General features: G+C 40.4%; 1 protein-coding gene across 5 annotated transcripts in view; it reads right to left on the reverse strand.

Moving 5' to 3' along the window:
• LOC125720025 (glucocorticoid receptor-like) overlaps positions 1–22745 on the reverse strand; it is a 43689-nt gene that overhangs the window by 9650 nt on the left and 11294 nt on the right. For 4 of the 5 annotated variants that reach the window (XM_048994966.1, XM_048994962.1, XM_048994964.1 and 1 more), the window contains 3 exons: positions 5868–6034; positions 4198–4224; positions 1186–1302 (listed from right to left, as the gene is read on the reverse strand). In XM_048994966.1, the coding sequence (XP_048850923.1) occupies positions 1186–1302; positions 4198–4224; positions 5868–6034 (311 nt within the window). The remainder of the gene's footprint in view (positions 1–1185; positions 1303–4197; positions 4225–5867; positions 6035–22745) is intronic. The other variant, XM_048994967.1, reaches the window with a different exon arrangement.

The raw sequence follows: 22745 nt of genomic DNA on the forward strand, positions 1-22745 counted from the left end.
TCGCCTGACATGCTCTGTTGAGCTGGCGTTTTCCTCAGCGAGGACGGGGAGCCAGGGCTGAAGACCTCAGGGCGTGCAGAGGTTACTGGGAGAGAGCTATGGGATACGGGTGTGGAATGCTAGATACCATCTCTCTGTCTCTCCTCCCAAACACAAGATGAACCCACAGACATCATGTGTAGTAATAAATGATAGACGATTTATTGTTTCTCTCTCTGCCATTTGCACAAGTACGACTACAGGTACCTTGGAATTCTTGGGGGTCACAACAAAAGGTCAGTCAACATGTGAGGGCCCTGGAGCTCAGGGTTAAGGGCCTTGCTGAACGTTCCATAGACATGTTACTGTATTTCTGAGGCTGGGGCGCGAATCTGTGATGTTCCGATCACAGGCATAGATTCTTGTCGCTTACCATCAACCATGTCTGTTAATTATTTTACATACAAGTGCTGGTCCCCCTGAATCTGCCAGGGTAACCATGCACCCCCTGTGGCCCAGCCCTCACCTTACTGCAGATACCAGCCTGCTAAGGGTTCGTTCATTGAGGGCTGCACAGGGGCAGTCACCTTATGGTACGTGACACAGCAAAGGAGCTCAGGATTCTGCACAGGCATGGTGGACCTCGTTACATCACCGCCACCGTAAGACTCAATGGCCAATCCAGAACGGCTTCCTGTAGTGACTGTAGTTACCACTGCTAGACAGATGATGTGTCACATAAATACATTATACTATTACTGTTGTTTCGCTAACGACCAAGTGGAGCCAGATTGAAACGGTCAATGACGACAAATGCTGCATGGACCGACTCGACATGTCGTGTCTTTGCACTTCAGAAAACGTAACTTCATATATATATATATATATATATATATATAAAACGTGTGCATGACCATTTCCTGTGCATTATATAACGTTAGAGTGTATGGGGGGGGGCAGTCAGCCTTTGATCTCCATATGAAATTTTTGGTTCCTCTCCATCATCTTCTGGAATTCTCTCCCATCATTCACCATCTCATATCTATGACCTAATAATGTATTGCCACAGACTCTAGTTAAATGCCTTGGGGTGACCGTCTTGTGAAAGGTGCTATATAAAAATAAACAGAATATAGATAAAAGCAAAAAGCATGAGCATGAATGTGGACAGGAGGAGGTCCTGCAGGGAGAGAATGATGTGTTTACCTTCTAGGTTCATACCGGCCTGCAGACACTTCCGGAAGCGGCACGCAGGGCAGTTCTTCCTGCGGATCTTGTCGATGATGCAGTCGTTCCTCCCTGCGCACAGATAATTGTGCTGCCCTGAGAAGAAGTAGGCAGAGATATCATGGCTCAGGGAGGGGGCTCTCCTGCAGGGGGGTCCTGACACCTCATACCATTGTTCTCATCTTCGCAGTAAAGAGTGAAAAGGAAAACTCTCGAGTCCAAGGTCAGACAGCTCATTCAAAGTAAACATATTTCTCCTGGCACAGCGGCAGATAAATGTGAGTCATGCAATGTTCACGTTCACACGAGAAGTGAAGAAACGACCACCGATACCAAACATAAAAAAGTGTTCTCAGAGAAGGACAGGTGAACAGAATGAAGACGACTGCGGAAAATACACCACCACCAATCTAATTCAAATAATTTAGTCTTAATTCAGATTTTTAAGTTCTGCTCCTGAAAACAAAGGAATCACTCACTGGAATACAGCTTAAAGACTCACTGCCACCATTCGGAACGTAAACCCCTCCGTAAAGTAACTGCCAGTTCCAGAGCAACCACTCTCCCACTGGTCCTAGCTCACTCCCCCAGAGTGGCAAAACCACCCTACGCATAACCGCTTCTGGAATCGAATTTGAGCGAATACTTTCACCATGACTAACAATCCCACGATTCCCAGAACACAAAAAGAACATAAAAAAGAAACAGCTTCCAGGCAGAGAAAGAGACAAAATAGTAGCCATGACCCTCCCACAATTATACCCATGGCACCTGCCACTTCCTGATAATCGAAGGCTCCCGGGGGACACTAATTCTCTAGCAACTTCTGCATCCTTCCTCCACTGCATGTCTTTCTGCAAAGACCGTGAGGTACAGTGCTGGCTTCTTGCAGGTACAGAACCTCATCAGGCAGCAATCGATGCCTGCGAAGGCACCCTAAAGAGCTCCCTCTCGGCACCTAAGTGTCACGACTACGGCACACGCTCTGTCCTCCAACGGGGAGGGACACACATTTCCGCCTCGTTTTCTATTTCCGACCACAGGATCATTTAGGGTGCAATTAAGTAAACAACCAGTGATGTGGCTCCAGGGTAACAAAACAGGCTGGTTGACATCTCTATAACATTGTAGCATGCTTTGGCCAGACTGAATGTTTAATCACGGTGATGTTTCATTTTGCCACGTTCCTAGTCACTGCATGTGTACGAAAATAATCCAATCCAGGACATTAAATGGACCAGCATATTCAAAGCAGTTTTATTTTCAGGCAGAATGATACATAAAAGCAATAAGCCTTTAAAACTGCACAAAACTGCCCCCCCCAATATATTACAACAGATATCTAGTTCCCTTTATAGCACCACGCAATATGAATGAACTTTTAGGCTTATATTTGTTTCACAGCCATAAAGTTCTACAGGAGGAAATGACAAGATCACATACTGCCGTCATATAGTACGTTATCTGTCATATAATTAACGCTTCAACTGCTAACGCATATTACAAAAACAAATCAAACCCTTACTACAGCATGTAACTGTGATTACCAAGGCACCAGGATCTTAGAGCCATGCACAGCTGGCTAATTTGAACAGACCGTGAAGGATCTTTGCATTTTTCACCTAGCCACCCCGAGCAATTTCTGGATGAAGGACGGCCCCATATACCTTACAGAGGGCACAGGCACGATCGCGCAGTCATGCCAGTGAAGAAGTGAACAGCCAGAGACCCAGAAACACCCAAAATGAGAAGAAACTCCAGTGAATGTTTCAAAGACAGGAAAGGCAAGGTGTGAACCTTAAGGGATTTAGGACATTTCTCATACTCATCATTCACACAGTCCACCCATCTTCCAACCGCTTTCTCTGGCCAAGGTGATCAGAGGCCAGAGTGTAAGCATGGCAGCACAGGGCACAACACCTGGGTAAACCCTGAATGGGATACCAGTTCATCACAGGGCCTATACATGCACATATGCTCCCCCATTCTTACACTACGGGCAATTTCGAGAAATTAGCGATTTAGCCTAACAGCACGTCCTTGGACCGCAGTAGAAAGCCTGTGTAACGGAGGGGAGGACATGCAAACCGCACACACATACACAGTGGAGGGTGGCATTCCAACCCCCAGCCCTGGAGGTGAGACAACAGCGCCCCCCCCCACAGAGCCACCCTTTATAACTACCGGGATTATCAATTATACTCATGCAAAAATTGAATGAATGCTTTTACCAAAGCAGACCTGCAGCTATCTGTGCGATGTTTATTAGGGTTAGCTAGAGAAGGTGCATCCGTCTTTGGTCAGGGGCGGTCAAAATGAAGTTGAACACCCAGCTGAAGCACTAAGATATCCCGGTGCTTCTAATGTACTGCGTCAGACGGACCACATTTGCCTTTGTTCAGGAGTTGGAGTATGTGGACATCATGCGCTGAATGTGCTTTCGAACAAACGAGGAGGAGAACCAAAGCAGAACCAGAAGACATCGCTATGGACACCAGTGTGCTCAGCTACACCTAACCAATTATTTTTATGATTAAAATCTATCAAAACGCTTATATCTGATGATCGAACAGCCAGCACTTCGCAGAACCCAGCAGCTGATTTCAGGCAAAATAGTGCTGGAAATTTTCAGGGACCGATTCTCTAAGATTTCTTTCTGCACTGACTCAGTGCTTATATCCAACTTTGAAGGGTGTCCTTTTGCACATAAATCACTGGTTCATATGTTAATCTGACAGCCTTGGTAGAGCATAATTCTGCATTTACCAGCAACAAGTTATATTTGATCTAGCTTCGACATACAAAAAAATGAACATCAAAATACACGGTCAATAAACAGAACATTAGCATGTTCTTCTGTGCAAAGAGGTATAAACCACAGGGAAGGCTGCGTGATCAGTTTTATTAGGTTTTCATTGTGAATAATAAGTGCGATGCACAAATCAATCTGTAGAATTATCTAATAAAGGTATATTATAGTAAAATATTTACCATCAGTGTTTTGCCGTGCTCTCCATCCTTCATCAAAGCGAGAACACCCGGAGGATGGGGGAAGAAAAACAAGAATGACATATAATATTTTAGTGCTACATCGCTCAGTTTTTAAAGCTCCATAAAAGCTGTTAATAAGAATAGCCTTTTAATTATCAACACATCACTCAATACATTCCTTCGGAATCGGCTCATGTAATTTGCAATCGTTTTCTTTCTTTGCAAACTGCCAGAATAGCATTATTTAAATAGGCAGAGGTTTAACACAAACACAGAGAGATTGACGAATCTCAAGGTTTCTTTTTCTCCTCTCCAAGGCGGCCTGGCGGAGTTCCATCAGATGTCAGCCATCACCGACCAATACGGTAAATTCAATATGGTTTCATGCCACGTTAAAAATCAGGCCGACATCCTCAGCTATCTTTAGAAACCAACGGCAGCCTAATAAACACGTCATTAGTGGCACTGGCTATGCGACGGATCAGCCGAACCATTAGTTTGCAAAGCGTGTTAGTTTACCCTCAACATATAAAGTTTGCAGGTGAGGGTTTAAAAAAAAGTCACACTTAAATTATCGCTGTTATCACTGCTGAAAAAAATTCATGAAATGAATTAAATTTGATACTAAATTTGATTACAGTACGAAATAAATTGAAACAATGTAGCTTGTGAAATGAATGAATGTAATGCTCTTAAAACTATACTGACTGAGAAATTGATGGATCAGTCACACTTCATCTGACCCCCATTCAATAGGCCTTCAGTTTCAAACGACAGTCGGAGAATATCCCTGAGTGCCCAGCAGGGCTCCCATTCCCACCAGTACAGAACTTTCACACTCCCATTCTCCCCACTACGCTGACCTCACTGACATGACTCTTAGCCCCCCCCCCCCCCAAAGCAATGAGCATCCCTGCTATCAACCATAACTCAGCTACATCCTATTAAGAATGTAAGGGTTTACAGGTCAAGGGGATTCTGCCTGTGAAGTCCAGCTAATCTCCGTTTTTTTAATGCCATGATTCCCTGTTCACTGCCTGAAAGCTTTACAACAAAAGTACTATAACATTTCTGCCTGTAGATGGCACTGCACCTAGAAAGACCACTTGACTGCACCACCAAAAAAAAGCGATCATGATTACCAACCCTACGACAAATTACATATAACAAAATCCATTGCACTAAATTTATGCTTGTGGGACCATATGGATGGACTAACATATAAATGCGAAAAGAAAAATCCAAGCTGCGAACAACACAGTTCTATATACCACAAAACCAAGTATTGGCAAATTTTAAATACCAGCTTTTACCAGTCATCAATAATTAAAAGCAAAACACTGTAGAAAACTTATTTTCACATTTTGAATACAGGCATTGTAATTAAAAGCACAATGATAAATTATTTGGCAATTGTTTGTTGAATTAACCGATAAATCAGATCCACGGGAAACCTCGCACGTGATAAAGCTTGGTTCTTGGCATTTCTGATTACAGTTAAATTTTAAACAGGTGCAAATGATTACTAAGCAAATGTTAATCTGCAATTAAATGTCCATCTATGTCAAGATTAGTGGTTAATTGTACTTCACATTGAGGAAGAACACACTGTTACTCTGTTGATGTGTGACTTATATATGTCCACGGTGGGAATTCAGCATTACACTCACCTTCAACAGCTCTTTTGAAGAAAACCTTGCAGCTGCCACATGTCAAAACGCCATAGTGGCATCCAGAGGCTTCGTCAGAACATACCAAGCAGGTTTTGTGGGTTGAACCACTGGCCTTTGCAGGGGGGACTGGTGCTGAATTGCTGGCTTCAGGTCTTCCCAAAGAACTACATGAAAACGATTAACAGAGCAATCAAAAATGTGTCCGGCGACTCCCCCATTTTTATTAGTTTTACAGGCATAAACATGGTATATGAACTGTAGCAGAGTAACAAAGATCAACTCAAGTTTATCAAGCTTATCAAAAAAAGGTAGTAGTCAGTCATCACACTGCAGTAAACAGAACACAAGCATTTTAACCACAGATGGTACCAATTCAAACCACAGCAAGAGATTCTAGGCAAAAGAAATCCAGATTTTATAAGTTTATAAGCCTTCCTTAAACCAAGCAATAAAAATTCTGGAAAGTTCAACGTCACCGAATTTTTGTGAAGTGATAAGCTGTCTTAATTCAGTTGTCTTTAACAGTCTTTTGTTAAAAAAAACATCATTATACGAAGAATCGAGTAGGTTGTCAAGAACATTAAAAAAAAAAAAAAAACTTAAATCATCCTTTTTTTATCCTCTTGCAAAGTTTTACCACTAATTCATATGCTTTCTGTGTGAAGTCTGCCCTTTTGCACTGAAAGCACCCAGCTACGTGGGGTAGAGATCTGTGCCTCAGTCCAGAGGGATGTGGGTTCAAACCCCAAGCCTAGCTGAAGGACATTACCACTGGGTCGTTGAGTAAGGCTCCAACTGCTCCAGGGAGACTGTCTGACCCTGCCCACTGTCCCCTGCTTTCTCACCTACATGTTTCTTTAGACGTGGTTAAAGCATCTACTAAATACAGGAGAAAATTAACACTTGTGATGGAGTGAAACCAGCAGATTTAAATGTTTATTTGCTTTTCTGCAAAACTGACTGCAGGGAGATTCTCTGTATGAAGTTTCAGCAAATATCTGTAGAGCAGAAGGCTAAAAGGAGCTCTCCTGGAATACGGGAAATACCAACTGGGCGATGTTTGGCTTCCAAAGCCTTGCACTCCCCCTCTGCAGCCCACACTTTCAGCCCATGTGCTAGGAACTGGTACGGCGATCACACCACCTACACACCGGCGGTACCAACCACAAAAGCAGCATCTTCATATATTTATTCATTCATTACCAGACCCTGATGCAAGTAACGGTCTGGTTAAAAGGTCATCACTTGTGGTCGGTTGAGTTATCCATAAAGCTAGCTTCAAAGAGAAACTCTGTAAGGACACCTCTTATGGGGGAATTGAATGCTGACAAGCATAAACACAAAATGCTAGCATTCCACCATAGATATTCCGAAGTGTAACAAATATTTTAAAAAATATATATATATATAAAAAAAAAACACAAAGTGAAAAATATACAGATGTCAACCAGATACTAGTTCATGCCGTGTAGTATGAAATTGATAAATAGTCTTTATATTACCACAAACCGCCACTGCTTCAGGTCACTGCAAAAACACACATAACATGAAGGGTGTGTTGACCAAATCACGGGACTATCTGATGCATCTACCCTGAGACTGCCAGACACACAGATGTGGGGCTTTAGCTTGCTTTTTTTTCCCTTCCTCTCACCCTGTCTGAAGTCAAAGGGTCCTTTGGTGGACACGGGGGGGGAGGGGGTGCATTGAGAAAGCAGCCCTTGTTTTCAAACTCATGTGATGCAAGCAGGCACGCTGGAGAGAGCTATCCATACATAAAATACTCAGATTATTATTTTGCTGTTTCACAACGCCCTTTATACCAGGACGAACTTGCCCGTTCTCACATCGAGACGTCACTGGAGCAACCAAAGGCTTGTACTGGACCTGCCTAAACATTTCCTCATTCATTCTACCCTTCGTCTCCCTTGACTAACTATCAGGCTGAGGCCAGATCAAGTTCAAATCGCAGGCACTCGGATAAACATACATCTTAAAAAAAAATAAATGTTGCAAATTGCAATATTTTATACAATGTTTCAAAATGAACTGTGGAATTCTAGTGAAGCCCTAAGTAACAGAAAATATCATATTAATATAAAAGGTATTTTGTCTGCCTATATCTCATTTTGAAAATATATCTATATAATGTAAAAATTCAATATAGGCTACCGCCCAACCCTAGTTTAGCGAGGTCATAATTTTTTCTATAATTTTCAAATAAATTGTGCTGCCTCCCTTGGACCTGAGAACCCTTGCCCACCGGACACCTTACAGGAAGAGTTTTTTTTTTTTTTAATAAACCCGTCGTCCAGCATTATTTGCCAAACCCACCTACTCTTCCAGTAAACGAACAACCGAAACTATGCAGGAAATAAATCTTACTGCACAGTAGCCTTTTTTGTTTAATGCAACAGATTGAACATAAAATACCATTAGTCACCAGGCTTGCAAACCCATGGCTTGAAATGTCTCAGCAGAGAAGTAACTTGGTTACCCAAGTTGTGAGAAGTGACTTTCACAGCTCTAAATCGCAGGCTCACCTACACAATAGTGCAGCGGAGGATATTGTTTTTATAGAAATTTGCTCTCGGTGGACTAACCCTCAGTGGGAGTCTGGCTCTCACAGAAAATTTACCTGACATAATTAAAGTATATCTATGTCTCCCCTCAGATAATTACATCCCAGTTCAAAATAAAGTGTTTTATTACATTGTGTGTGCGTTTTCTTTTTACCAACAGAACAGAACAGCTCGGATCTTGAAGCAAATCCAGCTTGCCAGTCTAGCTAATTCCCAAACCACTTCCTTTTTCCCCAGCTGCCAAGGTAACCTCTTCACTGTGAAAGTTAATCATGCTGTAGTGTCGATAGGGGCAGAGCCACAAGCACAGTCGGTGGCCAGGAAAGAAAAGCAACGAAGGAATAAAAGAAACGATAGAAGGTAAAAAAGGAGAAACACTCACAGGTGGGGAAACTATCAGACAACATTACTCCTACGACAGATTTTTAAAATTAGAGGCAGACATTAGATGACAATGTCACATGACATAACAGCGGCTGAACAGCACTCTGCTTTGTATCCAAACTATACAGCAGCCACACTAATGATCTTCATCAGGAAGCACCATGAAGGCAGAGAGCCTCAGGAGACCTTGGCACTGCTATCGCTCGAGTGCGGCTTAAATGAGTTTGCCGTCAGGTGCCTTTCCCTGTCACCCCTCTCATGAATCTACTCACCACCACGTTTTTATCACGCTTATTTGTTAAGACCTGATACGACATTCTAAGTCTAATACACAAGTTACAATAAGCACTGTAAATGTTGTTTTACTACCATCTAAGTTCAGATCAATTTGTGTGTATGTGTATATATATTATATACACACATACACTTGTGTGTGTATATATCATATATATATATATGGGTTGTTTTCATATTCATTTGCAAAATTTATACCAGCCTGTTACATAGGCATTAAAAATGCAAGTCGTAATATGAATAAACATGCGAAGCAGGACAAGGGAGGCAACTGAAAGATTCAAGGTACAACTTCACTGCAATTCCTCGTGGTCAGCATCCTTGACATCTCTGACATCTAGGAAAGTTTCCACATTCCCTGGTCACATGTTAAAAACTTCCACCACGTGCGTGGGATTCCTGCAGGATGCCGTGTCTTTCGTCTGGATCCTAAGGGTTCCCCGAGATGTACAAAACATTTCTCTGAGCGAACGCGCTTTACTCCACTCCATTGGGAAAACAGCGACTATTCAGGACAACACAAAAAAAAAAGTTTCTGAGTTTCTGCAGAGCAGCTGGGGAGGAAGTCGTAAAGCTGAGAAATCGCTTTTGCCAAAAAGCTGCAATCGCAGCCGTGGTTTGTGTGGCACACATCTGTGTCAGGGCCTGTCCGTCAGGCTGGGAAACTCAGTTGGGAAACTGCCCTTGGATTAACAGCCAGTGGTGGGCGATTACAGTCTAGGCATGTAAAGGCATGCCGGTCAAGCCAGAGCATGCTGGTGAAGCTTCAAAATGCCCACACTACTGGTATATTAAGAAAGAACTGCAGAAGCAAGGCCAGCTCTTCTCTCTACACCCATTCATCCACATATCAGTGTGATAGATTCTTGGGTAAAGTTCATTTTTGTGCAGTTATCTGTCATCAAGAAAGGGTGGTCAGGTGCCTAGCAAAAAACAATAAAAAAAAAAATAATAAAAAAAAAAAACTCCTTAGTCCTTACAAGTACCATGGTACTTGAAAACCTTGGAAAAGTACCGTGTGGACTGTTGGTCATGTTAAGCAGCTTTCCAGTCGGCGGATACCAAAAAAAGAGAGGCCACAGAAGGAACATACAGCTGGGAAGTGAAGAAGACACAACAATCACCAAAGTAAGAGATCTTGTCGCTATGAACGACTGAAAAGCTAAAGAAGAGAAAATCCAATGGCTAATAGCATGGATCCAGTATATAGATGTAAAATTGACTTTTCAAGCCTGCAAACACTTTTTTTCATGGAGAATGGTTAGCTGATCAGGACCATTTTTCTCATCCTATGAAATGAATCCTCATATGATCCTCATTACCTCTGCAGAATGAAGGGCACTGTAATGATTACTTTAGGCATGGGAAACAGCCAAAAAACTGCCCTCTATAAAACGCACTGTAATATACTGTCACACACAGTAAAAGCAATACACCCTCTTGGCATAAAACAATGCTTTAAAAATACAATACTTTGTAGTACGAGGTATCTGAAATATTTAACCAGTAAATCAGTTTAACGTTCAATAAATAAAACTTGATTCTGATGTCATTTTGATAGCCAGAAAGAAAAAAAAAAACTATTTTTCCTAATGTATCAACCTAAAACTATTTTATAAAGGGCGCTACTCGAAAGTGTATTCAGCTATGTTACATAATGGCTTCGTTTCAGTAGTTATCCAGTTTGGCAGCAAACTACCAATAAAATGAATTAACTTTCCATCTCATTGGATGCAATTACTGGTACGCCTATGATATTGACTCAAAGGTATATTTTGCAATTCATTCAGCTCCGTTGATCGCACTTATCTACCAGATCATTTTATCAATATGTTCCGCGAGTGGCAGTGCAGTGGTTAAGGGCTGACCGCTGTGGTGTCATGGCTTCAGAGGAGTAGGGCTGGGTCCAAGCCCAGACTGAATAAATGTCTCCCTAGGGTATGTGTGGGTTATCTTCAAATACTCTGACTTCCTCCCACAATCCAGAGGCAGGCCATCAAATCAACTGTAACCCATCCCGAACGTGTGTGCAGATCCTCTGATGAACTGCTTTCCAGCTCAAGGGGGACCCCATATCGGGATCTCATCCGACAGTCACGCTGTTGAAAACCGACTGACGGACACACCGTGAAGCTCACTGGCATTTATCTTACGCCGAATCACGCTTCTTTTCAAAAACTTAGTGCAGCCACGTAACAGGAAAAAAAAAAATTAAACTGTGTTACGCTCAGAAATATTTAGGTTAAAGTTTATGACAGCATCTCGCACTGTTCTGGGGAATAGCGTTCTTCAAAAGACCTCCAGAAAGATTATTCTGCTGTAAATATTAAATCTAGCCAAAATTCCCAGGGAAATAACCTGTATTTCAACCCAGATAATTGCCTAGTACATACACATAATTACACATATCTATAATTATCAGACAACACAAGATGAAGCATAACAGAGACAGATATAGCAACATGACCTGTGGTCACACATTCATGGATTTAAGAGAGCCATTAATGTGACTTAATTCCAGATTAAGTGTACTTGCTTCTGATGCTTAAATGTTAGTAGACAAACAACAGGCACATCAGGACATTAGTTAATTGCCCATTTCTGTTATCTGATTACTATTAATGTAGCATATCTGCTCACACATGCCACCATTATTACGTACTACATTAAAAGTTATAATTACTGATACATTATCTCTGACCAGTTACCAAACCGAGCAGAGTTTAAAAAAAACGTAGGGTTATAAATTTAACTGAGGTCACTGTATGAAATAAGCAAACCCACAAAATGAACTGATCACATTCTTTTTTTTTTATTATTTATAAGCCTGTTCATTTTATTCACGCAAAAAGCAAGCTCCCAACATTAGCTAACCAACCTGGTAACTGCACAGAGCAATAAAAGCTACTTTATATACAAGCTGTTACCACACACACAATCGTAGCCACTGCACCGCAACAGAACGTGAAGCCATTGGCAAAGTATCACGCTAAAAAAGTGGCGGTCTAGATTCTCTAGCTCTGCGCGATTTACACGAGATGCACTATGAACGAAGCAGCGTGATAAAAATTGAATATTTCACTTCATAATATGACCGGCCTAACACAGGCCTAAACATTCCAGACTTAAATGTGTGCCAATGACCTTAAAAAAACATAAAAAAAAAATAAACAGACTTGTTCTCAAAATTAAACGTTTAACTACGCATTTCTCCACTCGCAGTACTGGGGGTGTGAAGCATGAGACGATGCATTGGAACAGGAGTGCAGTAAGAGTAAGACTAACAAGAGTAAGATTAATACAGCAATATGCACAGACACCACATATCTTATGTACTGACTGTCTAAGAGACCAGAGAATTAAAAAACCTTAGCAACAATTACATGCCTGAACGGAAAGGGCTGTAATTTACAAATTCTTGGATCGGCGCCATGGTTTACTGAAGGACATGCGATGGGGAGCAGAGCAGGACCCAGAAGCAGCATGACCCAGCCCCTCTCGCCGGCCTCATCATGAGGTTAAAGGGGCAGGCTAACATTTAAAGATGACTATGGCAATAACAGCTCACCCACTGCAGTCTGTACTTCTCCCTGCCTCTGTCCCTGTTTATTATTATTATTATTATTTAAAAATAAATAAAAATAAATAGAAATCTACCAACTGCAGATGACACACACCCGGACTTACATGCAAGAATATTGTGACACAGGTGAACTTCTAATTAAGCATTTAATAACCATTTTTATTTTCTTTCCAAATTAAACATAAAGGCAAAAGTTGGAAGATTAGCAAAATCTGTATCTCAAAAACATGAAATGAGAAAAAAAAATTGGAATAACTGATATGGTTTTATAGAATCTGAAAGGCAGGGAATAAAATTATTTGCAAGAATATGAAACAGACTTCACTGCTAAACATTACAAAGGGCGAGCAGCCAAGCATTAAACGATGTGGTCAAACGCATTTTCCATTTTTTTAAAAATGCATATGTACATTAGTACTGGTATTTGGTGCCTCTAAAAATGTACAATATTTACACGCAGACACCAAATAAACAAACAAATAAAAAAATATGTACTTAACCAGCTGCAACATTATTATATTAAGAAACACATGGCCACAGAAAAATGCAAAGATAGGGAAGATGAAGCTTAATCTTGGGGAAGTCCATTTTAAGCGGCAGAGTTATGGAGCCCCCGAAGCGAGAGATCTCATTATGTCCTGGACACAAATGTTAATGTTTTAGTTACAGGTTTTTTTTATTGCATGCACTGTTATAAAAAGCATATCTACCCAGTGAAATGCCTTCAGATAACAGGTAACTAACAAAAAGACACAACACTAAATAATAATATTAAGCTTTGTGAAAGAATCCAAGCATGTTTTACGGTCCGAATGAGCAGCTGCTGAAACATTATGAGGAAATAATTGTTGTACAGCCCCGTTTCCAAAAAAAAAAAATCGGGATGCTGCGTAAAATGCAAATAAAAAAACGGAATACGATGATTTGCAAATCATATAAACCATATTTAACTGACAATAGAACAAAGACAACAATCAAAATGCTGAAACCAGGAAAATATTTTATGACGATTATATGCTCATTTTGAGTTTGATGCCAGCAACACATTTCAAAAAAGTCGGGACTGGGGCAACAAAAGACTGGAAAAGTCGTGTAATGCCTAAACGAAAACACCTGGTTGAATACCTCACAACTAATTAGATTAACTGGCAACAGGTCAGTAAGATAATTGTGTATGAGTCTTGGTGCAATGAAGATGGGGAGAGGTTCAGCACTCTGAAAATAGTGCAACAATATAAAAATAATGTTCCTCAGCATAATATATGCAAAGAATTTGGGAATTTCATCATCTACAGTACATATAATCATTAAAAGATTCGGGGAATCTGGAGAAATCAAAGGACGCAAAGGACAAGGCCGAAAACCAATACTGAATACCTGTGGTCCTTGGGTCCTCAGGTGGCACCGCATTAAAGACAGACACGATTCTACAGTAGGAAAATACTGCATGGGCTGAGGAACACTTCCGAAAACCATTGTCTGTGAACAGCTCATCGCTGCATCCACAAATGCAGGATGAAACTCTACCATGCTAAGAAGAAACCGTATCTAAACAAGATCCGACATCTCTAGGCCTGGCCTCATTCAAGATGGACCGTGGCAAAATGGAAAACTGTCCTGAGGTCTGAAGAATCAAAATAGGGCTGCCACTAATGACTGCTGTTTTTTTTATATAGGTTAATTTATATTTTTATTTTGACAACAGTAAACTGAATTAGATTTAAAAAAAAGAATAAAATACTGCCATTGCAGGGTTTAGACCAGTGGTTCTCAAACTCGGTCCTCGGGACCCACTGCCCTAGGGTAGGGATGGCTGGAAAACAAGCAGGGGGGTGGGTCCTGAGGACCGAGTTTGAGAACCACTGGTTTAGACAATGGACACTGGCTTTCCAGCACTATACTGATGTTACTTATGCCCAAAATTCAATAAGCAGAATAGTAGTAAGCTTAGCATATTAATGAGAAGTGTTTTGCAATGCCCAAAAGTTAGTAATCTGTATAAATTTGGCGTATTGCTATATTTAATAAATTCGGTTAGCGAAGCAAGCCACTTGCAACTGTTATGTTATATCATGGAAGAGATAAGGAACAGCCCATGACATCTTTCAAACACAAGATACTGTGGTTAAACAAAGTAAAAAAAGACATTGGTGGTGTGATGATACTTTTTACAGTTTACAGTATGACACTTTTTTGTACATATAGTTTTCATTTCAGTTCATGAATTATTTTTTAATTTTTTTTATTTAGTTACCATTTTCCTTCCTGTTTTAGTTTACAAGATCACTGGTCCAAACAAGCCCGACGCACATCAGCATACACACTGGCACCTCTAATCAACATAGAATAAGCCCAGATTCTAGCCTAAACATTTTCTCAAACACTTATTCAATGTAAATTCAAAGGAAGCAGGCGGACAAGATCATGGCTTTAATAATGAGGGTATTTGGCAGCTGCAAGGGCAAAAGAAGTTAAAATGCTCTCCATACTAATGGCAATTTAATAAACATGAATAGACAACACTTAGAGTGGTTGTGTTTATTCTGGGGGTCTAGAATAGGACCTACGTGTTTTCTCGTCAGGTGCTCACGCATAGTGTTAATGCGGTGGTGTAATGCCATTAAAACTTTGTTCTGTGATAATTTGAGCTACTCCTATAAACACGTAGTGATACTAAAGGAAAGCATTTGTTATAATAAACTAGAAATCAAAAAGTTAATTTCATTAAAATAATTGTACAAAATACGCGGCAATTCAAATTATTGATGTCAACGCATTTTAAGTGTTGACGCCACCGATTATGTCGATTTATCACGGCAGCCCTAAACGAAAATTTCAAATTCTTTTTGGAAACCACGTTCTCTAGGCTAGAGGAGAGGGACCATCCAGTTTATTATCAGCAGGCAGTTCAACAGTCAGCATCCATGATGGCATGGGGGTACACTAGTGCCCGTGGCTTGGGTACCTTGCACATCTAGGAAGGAACCATTCATGTTGAACAATACATACAGGTTTTGGAGCAACATTTGCAGTCATTCAGAGAATGCCTTTCAGAAAAAAGGCCTTGTGTATTTCAGCAAGACAAGGCCAAACCGCTTTCTGCATGTATTACAACAGCATGGCTCTGCAGTAGAAAAGTTCAGGTGCTACACTGGCCTGCCTGCGGTCCAGACCTATCACGCATTGAAAATGTTTGGTGCATCATTAAATGAAAAATACGACAAGGGAGACCCTGAACTGTTGAGCAGCTGAAATCCTACATCAAGCAAGAATGGGACAGTCCAATTTCAAAATTCCAGTAACTGGTCCCCTCGATTCCCAAACACTTACAGAGTATTGTTAAAAGAAGAGGTGACACAACACTCATACCCTATCCTAACTTTTTTTGAAACACATCACTGGCTTCAAATTAAACATATATTTGTCATAAAACAATACAACCTCTCACTTTTTAACATCTGACATATCTTTGTTCTATTTTCAATTCAATATGGGTTTATGTCATTTGTAAATCATTGCATTCTATTTTTATTTACATTTTACACAGCGTCACAACTTTATGGAAATGGTTGTACAAAGGTAGCTGTGATTAAGGCTGGCACCTTTCCTAGGTATTTATAGCTGCAGATGAATCGGAGATCAAACCACCCATAAGGTCGACAGGATCAAATTCTATAAAACCATATCAGTTATTCTACTTAGCCTCACTTCATGTTTTTTGAGATGCAGATTTTGCTAAAAACTTCCAAAGATCCTTTACTGAAAACACTGGGTCATGATGTAGCACAATGGCTCTCAGCTACAGACTGATTTCTAAAATGGTGGGAGATTGCTAAGAAATTACTGGACAAGTTAAGGGTTGGCACACTGCCACAGGGCCAAGTTTATGAGGACAAAATGTTTTCATGGAGCATTCAAATACAATCATCAAAAGAGAGTGAAGGAAATGACTAAATCATATGCAAAACCATTCTAGAGACACCCGGTCTAGCACACGTCTCCCCAGCAGGCCATAGCATTATTCAAATATAGAAGGTGAATATAGGTCATTTTCATTTTAACCTTGAATAAGAGGGAAGATTTCGATTGCAGAAACACTGAACGGCATTTCTATATTTGTCGATGCGAGGCCCCATTCTGCTATGTAGGGCAGTGTGACTATTTTAACCATGACAAAGGCGATACACTCCACACACTACCGCCACTGCAGTTCATTAATCCCATGGGCTTTGGAAAGCCAGTTAGACAACATTCAGCCACTGGTTAGCTTACAAGCTTACAGTAACGTCACCACTCGAACTGCAGTTTTCATTGTCAAGTAAAAGTGTGCTTTATTGTCACACCATCCAAATACAGGTATACAGTGGCACAAAATAGCATCCCCCCCAGGACGACGGCGTGACATAAAACAATTATGGGGGAGGGTTTTCACAATAAAGTCCAAAATAAAGGACAATGCAAAAACAAGGGGGTTTATGTATGTAGTACAAAGTGTATGTATGTAAACAAGAAGCGAGACAGCAGCAACACAGCAGGGTAGAATAACTATAGTAGATAAATACTAACAATAGATAAGTAAATAATAATAATTTGAACTTTAATGGTAGCAGTTAACATCCAGTGCATCTCAAAGTAAATTATGCATTTGGGAGTTGACGATAAACAGATTCACTGAAGTCACCACCAACAACAAGCAATGCAGCTCTGAATAGGTCTGACTGTACATAAGAAACCCCACCAATATTGTCTCACAACCTTCAACCTCTTCAGTGACTTCACACAATAGAAGCACACTAAGCACTTGGGCAAAACCTCTGCTTTATGACCAAGCCTCACACCTGGCTGTAAAAGAAAAGGGTTGCAATGAGGTTCAGATCACAAAGAAAAGCTGGAGAACCCCACTAAAAAAGCCCTGAGTCAGAATCTATTATCATAACAAGAGTCACTATGGTGTTTAGTATCATGTCCACATTCAAGCTGTGAAGTGAAACAGGTTCTTAATCCACAATGAAGGCTGAGACAAACACAAAGGCCTGCACATCTGTTATGGAAACAACCCAGAGCAACTATCTCCACGCTAACCTAAAATAAATAACATGGTTCTTTTTAAACCATAACTACCCCTTCAGAAGCACTGTGTAACAAAGCACTGTCAGGCCACTGGCTTATGAGAGTCTCTCTCTAAACAGTGCTGAGCCTGAAAGTATTACTTATTTGAAAGGTGGTTTATCCAGTCAGATTCAGAGAGCATCCGAGGACGAGTGCAAAGCAGGAAAAGGTTCCAACAAGAAATATAAATTACAAACGGAGCTTTCAATCTAATACCAGCAGGCTTTATGTATTAAAAAACAGCATTAGTCAAAGAGATGATACATAATACAATCGTCATTACCATTATGGACCAAACTGCCAAAATGTAGGAAAGCCACTAATTTACTCTAATTTATTACAAGCTGATATACATTTTGGGTTAGCAGTTTGATTTGTGCAAAGTCACTGGAAGCAAGGAATTAAAATCAGTGGGTTTTCAAAACCAAACAGGTATGTAATTAGTCAAGGCTGATATGACAGTGAGAGGCTACTTCTTAAAAGCTGCACTAGCCAGGTCTCAATAGACAAAATTAAGCATTAAGAATGGAAATTTCTGCCCGGCAAAGATAATTTCCCAAAAGAATGAATTATACAAAAAAAATAAATAAAAAAAACTATGATGTTTTGAAATTTTCCCCTGTAGGCATAAGTGGTGAAAAACAGAAAAAAAAGTTAAAGATAATGTAAAATGAGGTTCTTGGTTTGTCCAGAAGATGCCGTGTAGTTCGTGCTCCAGTAACGCTTACCTGGGCATTAACTGGAGGCTCAGTATAGTCACACTTATGCCCAGTCGCCTCATTGACAGTCATGTTAGTAATGTGCTATTTAACCTCACTTGTATGTCACTTTGGACAAAAGCACCTGTTAAATAAAATAAATATAAATGTAAGTAAGTCCTTTTATCTTTTCCTTGAAGCATAAAAACAGTGGAGAGTAAAAGTACCAGTCAGTGTAGTGGGTAGGTGGATGGATAACTTAAAAGGTTGCCAGTTTAAGTTCCAGAAGGTGGTCTTGTTCTTGTACTCAGGTTAGAAATCCCTCCTCTTCTAGAAACAGTGAATACTACACATGCCTTGTTCTCCTTAGATAAAAGCCAGTGATTTGCAACAAGTGGAAATAAAATTCCTGCAAAATAAACTAACAGATAAAGAGTATTCAGGACCACAATTGCACATTTTAAAAGCCATAAAGGGCAATTAAATCTGACACTGTGAATGATTCCATCTACAGTACAAAACCAAATCAACATATTTCACTGATTCAGAGCGCTTTATCCTATCCTACATGAGCTCAGATTGTTCCTGTAATAAATGCTTGTCTGTATGACATCTTGTCTCCTGGCTGTGTGTCAGTGTTGTCTGAATGCCATCTCTCCATTTTCAACCCCCTACACATATTTTGACTAATGGATTCAGTGATTGTACCACTTCAAGCCTCCCATGCTCACGATGCAACGAATGCAAGCAAAAGGCTTCGTTTGAAGTCAGCAGCACACAATTCATTAAAAGTCTGAAAAGCCCCTTTAATCTGCAAAACTCCTCTAAATAAAGTAGTAGATACCTAGCATTCAGATCTGTCCTCTCTAGGACATGCAATCCCACGATTCCTTGTACACAGTGCCCTCAGGGGTCAGGTTGTTTCTACCACAATCTGAGCAGATGAAATGACCATGTAGCAGGAAAATGTAACATTCTGTGTGAGAGCAGCAAGCACCTTTGCTCACCTCAGCAGTGTGTGTGATAGGGACCAGCAGCCTCAAAATAGTCCTATAGCCAACTCACTCTATAATATAAAGCTACAAATGCCTTTAACATTTCTTTCTTTTCTTTTTTTTAACATCAGACGCTTTTATCCAAAGTGACATACAATTGACCAAACAAGGTCAGACTGTCCCTGGAGCAACTGTGGGTTAAGGGCCTTGCTCAAGGGCCCAAAAGTGACATCACTATGCTGAGCTTAGGATTTGACCCAGCAACCTTCTGATCACAGGAACAGCACCCTAACCCACAGAGCCAAACACCACCCCCATTTCTTGCAACAGTGTGATACAGCTGCAAACATCTGTGTCTGTTTCACCAAACCTCTTACAAAATAATTCTGACACCAAAATCAAAGTCAAGTATCATTAAGATGTTTTTTTTTTAGAGGGGGAGTTAAAGAGTACACAATCCAGCCGTTTTTAAACAGCAACTCAATTCCACAGTGAAACTGTAGATCTGTTGTTCAGATGGCTTTCAACATTTCTGGAATATTATTTCCTTTGGTTCTGAGAGGTAATAAACTCAGTTGCTGAGCGTGAAATGTCTAACCTTTCAACTGAAGTGCAGCCAAATGCATTCTTCGCATTCGTCATTTCACAACTCTATCTCATCCCCCACCAGACGTTTGGAAGGAGCTGTCACTTCTCAGGACATGACATAACGATGCAAAAAGGAGGACAGTTTAAGTTTTGCTTGAGAGAAAAAAAAAAAATCAGCAAATAAGACACCAAAGAATTAAAAAACAGTATGTTTAAAGAACTTACTAAGCTTCTACTAAGTCTTAAAAAAATGTTTTAACACAGCGACTCAAACACAAGACACCTAATTTTATCTACAATCAAGATAATTATTTAAAACAACACTGAAAGCCTGAAGATGCCTTGCTGCCATAAAGAAATATTCATCACTTGGTTTGTTGCAAATTACACTGTGCGTCATCCACTCCATTGTCACTGAAGATCAGGACTCAAAAGAACAAGCAATTTAAAAGCTATACTATTTCTATGGTCAAATTAATACTGAAGCTGCATAGTATAAATGGTAACATTTTTTTCATCTCCTAAAAACATCCCCATGTGTTGCTGGATGAGACATGGGTTTGATTTCTTTCTTTTTTTGGAGGGGAGCACAGATCAGAAGTGCTACCCAGTCAGCTGCCACAGTAGCCCATGTGCTAAGAGCAGGCAGAAACCAACGGTCACAGCCCAGTGAAACGGATAACGTCAGAATGAGCCAAATTCCTGCTACAGCATCGCACACACTGCAATTCTGCATTAAGTGCAGAAAAAGCTTGCTTTCATTAAAAATTTCTCTTTCAGGTTTATGAACAGCAAGGGTCAGAAAGTACTGGCAACCAAACAAAGCCTCCCAGCACTGCTGCATTTAACATAGCTGAGGTCCAATGATTGCTGAATCAAAGTTCAGTGCAATGTTAGGCCTAAAGATAAGGCTGTTAAAAAGTCGCTGAACACAGGATATCATAACTGAGTTTGTAATGTGTACAGCTCCTAGAAAATTTGAAGGAAAGACATTAGCTTAACAAAAAGTACTGGGAAAAAGTTACCATAGTTGGTTACTGAACTGCCACAGGAAAAAAAACAGTAACAAAGGTAAATGAAAAAAAAGAATCAGAGATATGTAATACAAGTGATGAAATCAGTTCATAAACTACTTTAGCAATTAACTTGTAGTAATTCTGAAAGGAAGCCATACGACATAAAAAAATGGAGTAAATGGCTCATTATAGCAACAGACTCCAGAGTAACTCCAAGAATAACCCTGGCATGGAAGTCAATGGAGAAGGTCCATCCTCGAGTGCCGCTACCACCAGAGAAACAGCTCGGCCGTAATTTAAGAGGCGTGGATTATGGCATGGCCTGGCAACGGCAACACCAACCAGTCCTAGACAGAACGGTAAAGAGGGACCAGGAAGAGAATTGAAGAAATAACACGTTTGTCCTCTCCGGGATTATTAACTGCTTTTGACCTTTCCTGGTTAAACCCAAGATTTGTAGAAAACACATGTATATGGGAAAAAAAAATGTATTAGCAGTCATCACATCAAAAAGAAATTAGGTATAGGTGAAGTTAGTTGAATGAAGACTGTCATCAATGCAGGATCGCTGCAGGGACAAGGAGCCCTACATTTCTTGAATGACAAATAAAAACATATAGCAATCACTGACGTACAAGCACTAGCTTTACAGCTTCAGTTATACAAAGAAAACATAGATGAAGTGACCGTTTATTTGCCATTTACACAAGTATCATTACAGGTACATTGGAATTCTTTAGTTTTCCCATCTTACTCTCCTTTGAGACATATACCGCTGAGAACAAAGCTTGGGGTCAGAGTGCTGGTCAAATCAGTTTTCATTCAGTTACCAGTTTCCACTTTCGCAAGCTCTTTCCTCACAAACAGCTTGGCAGCATTTTATTCAGATGCTGTCAGTTTTGCAGCGTTATAATAAATCTGAAAATTCTTCATCACAGCACCCAACTTCGCCTCTAATACTGGCTTCAAAGCAAAGGTAAAAAGCAGTTCAAATATTAAGAAGTTCAATTTTTTTTTTTGACATTTGGAAATCATCTTGGGTTGTATTAAGGTGTGGGGAATCACACATATGCATGCAAACACTTTAGCTTTGAGATTAAGCATAACCCAAATCAGAGCAAAGCAATACAAAATGCAAACTGCAGAGCAAAGGGAAAGAATTCGGTAACCTTGGAGGTGGGGGCCAGTGCACTGCTCCAGCTGGCTACCGGCCTGCTTACAGTGAAGTGCTCACGCCAGCTTTGTCAAAAGGCGATTGAGGGATGGGTGGGGGGGGGGGGGGTAATGCTGTGCTGCCAGGAAAACGAGTCACCCAATCTGCAGCACTGAGCGCATTCTGGCCACGTATTATCTCTGAGCGTTTATTTTTATAATGATTAACGCTGAAGCTTCCAAGCATGGCCTTTGCAATTCATATGGAAATAATAATAATAATACAAATTTATATACAAACCAGTGCTATAAATCAGATATACAGGAAAAAAAACTATTAGGTTCCAAGAATCCCCCAGTACAGAAATTTCTCCAAATTGTGCTTTATTTCCCTAAATAACTACACAGCTACTAAGGGGGAAATAATGACATGGCTGAAAAAAACCTAGAATTATACTTAATGCCATAGCTGGT

This window comes from Brienomyrus brachyistius, chromosome 24 (assembly GCF_023856365.1).
Source record: "Brienomyrus brachyistius isolate T26 chromosome 24, BBRACH_0.4, whole genome shotgun sequence".
NCBI lineage: Eukaryota > Metazoa > Chordata > Actinopteri > Osteoglossiformes > Mormyridae > Brienomyrus > Brienomyrus brachyistius.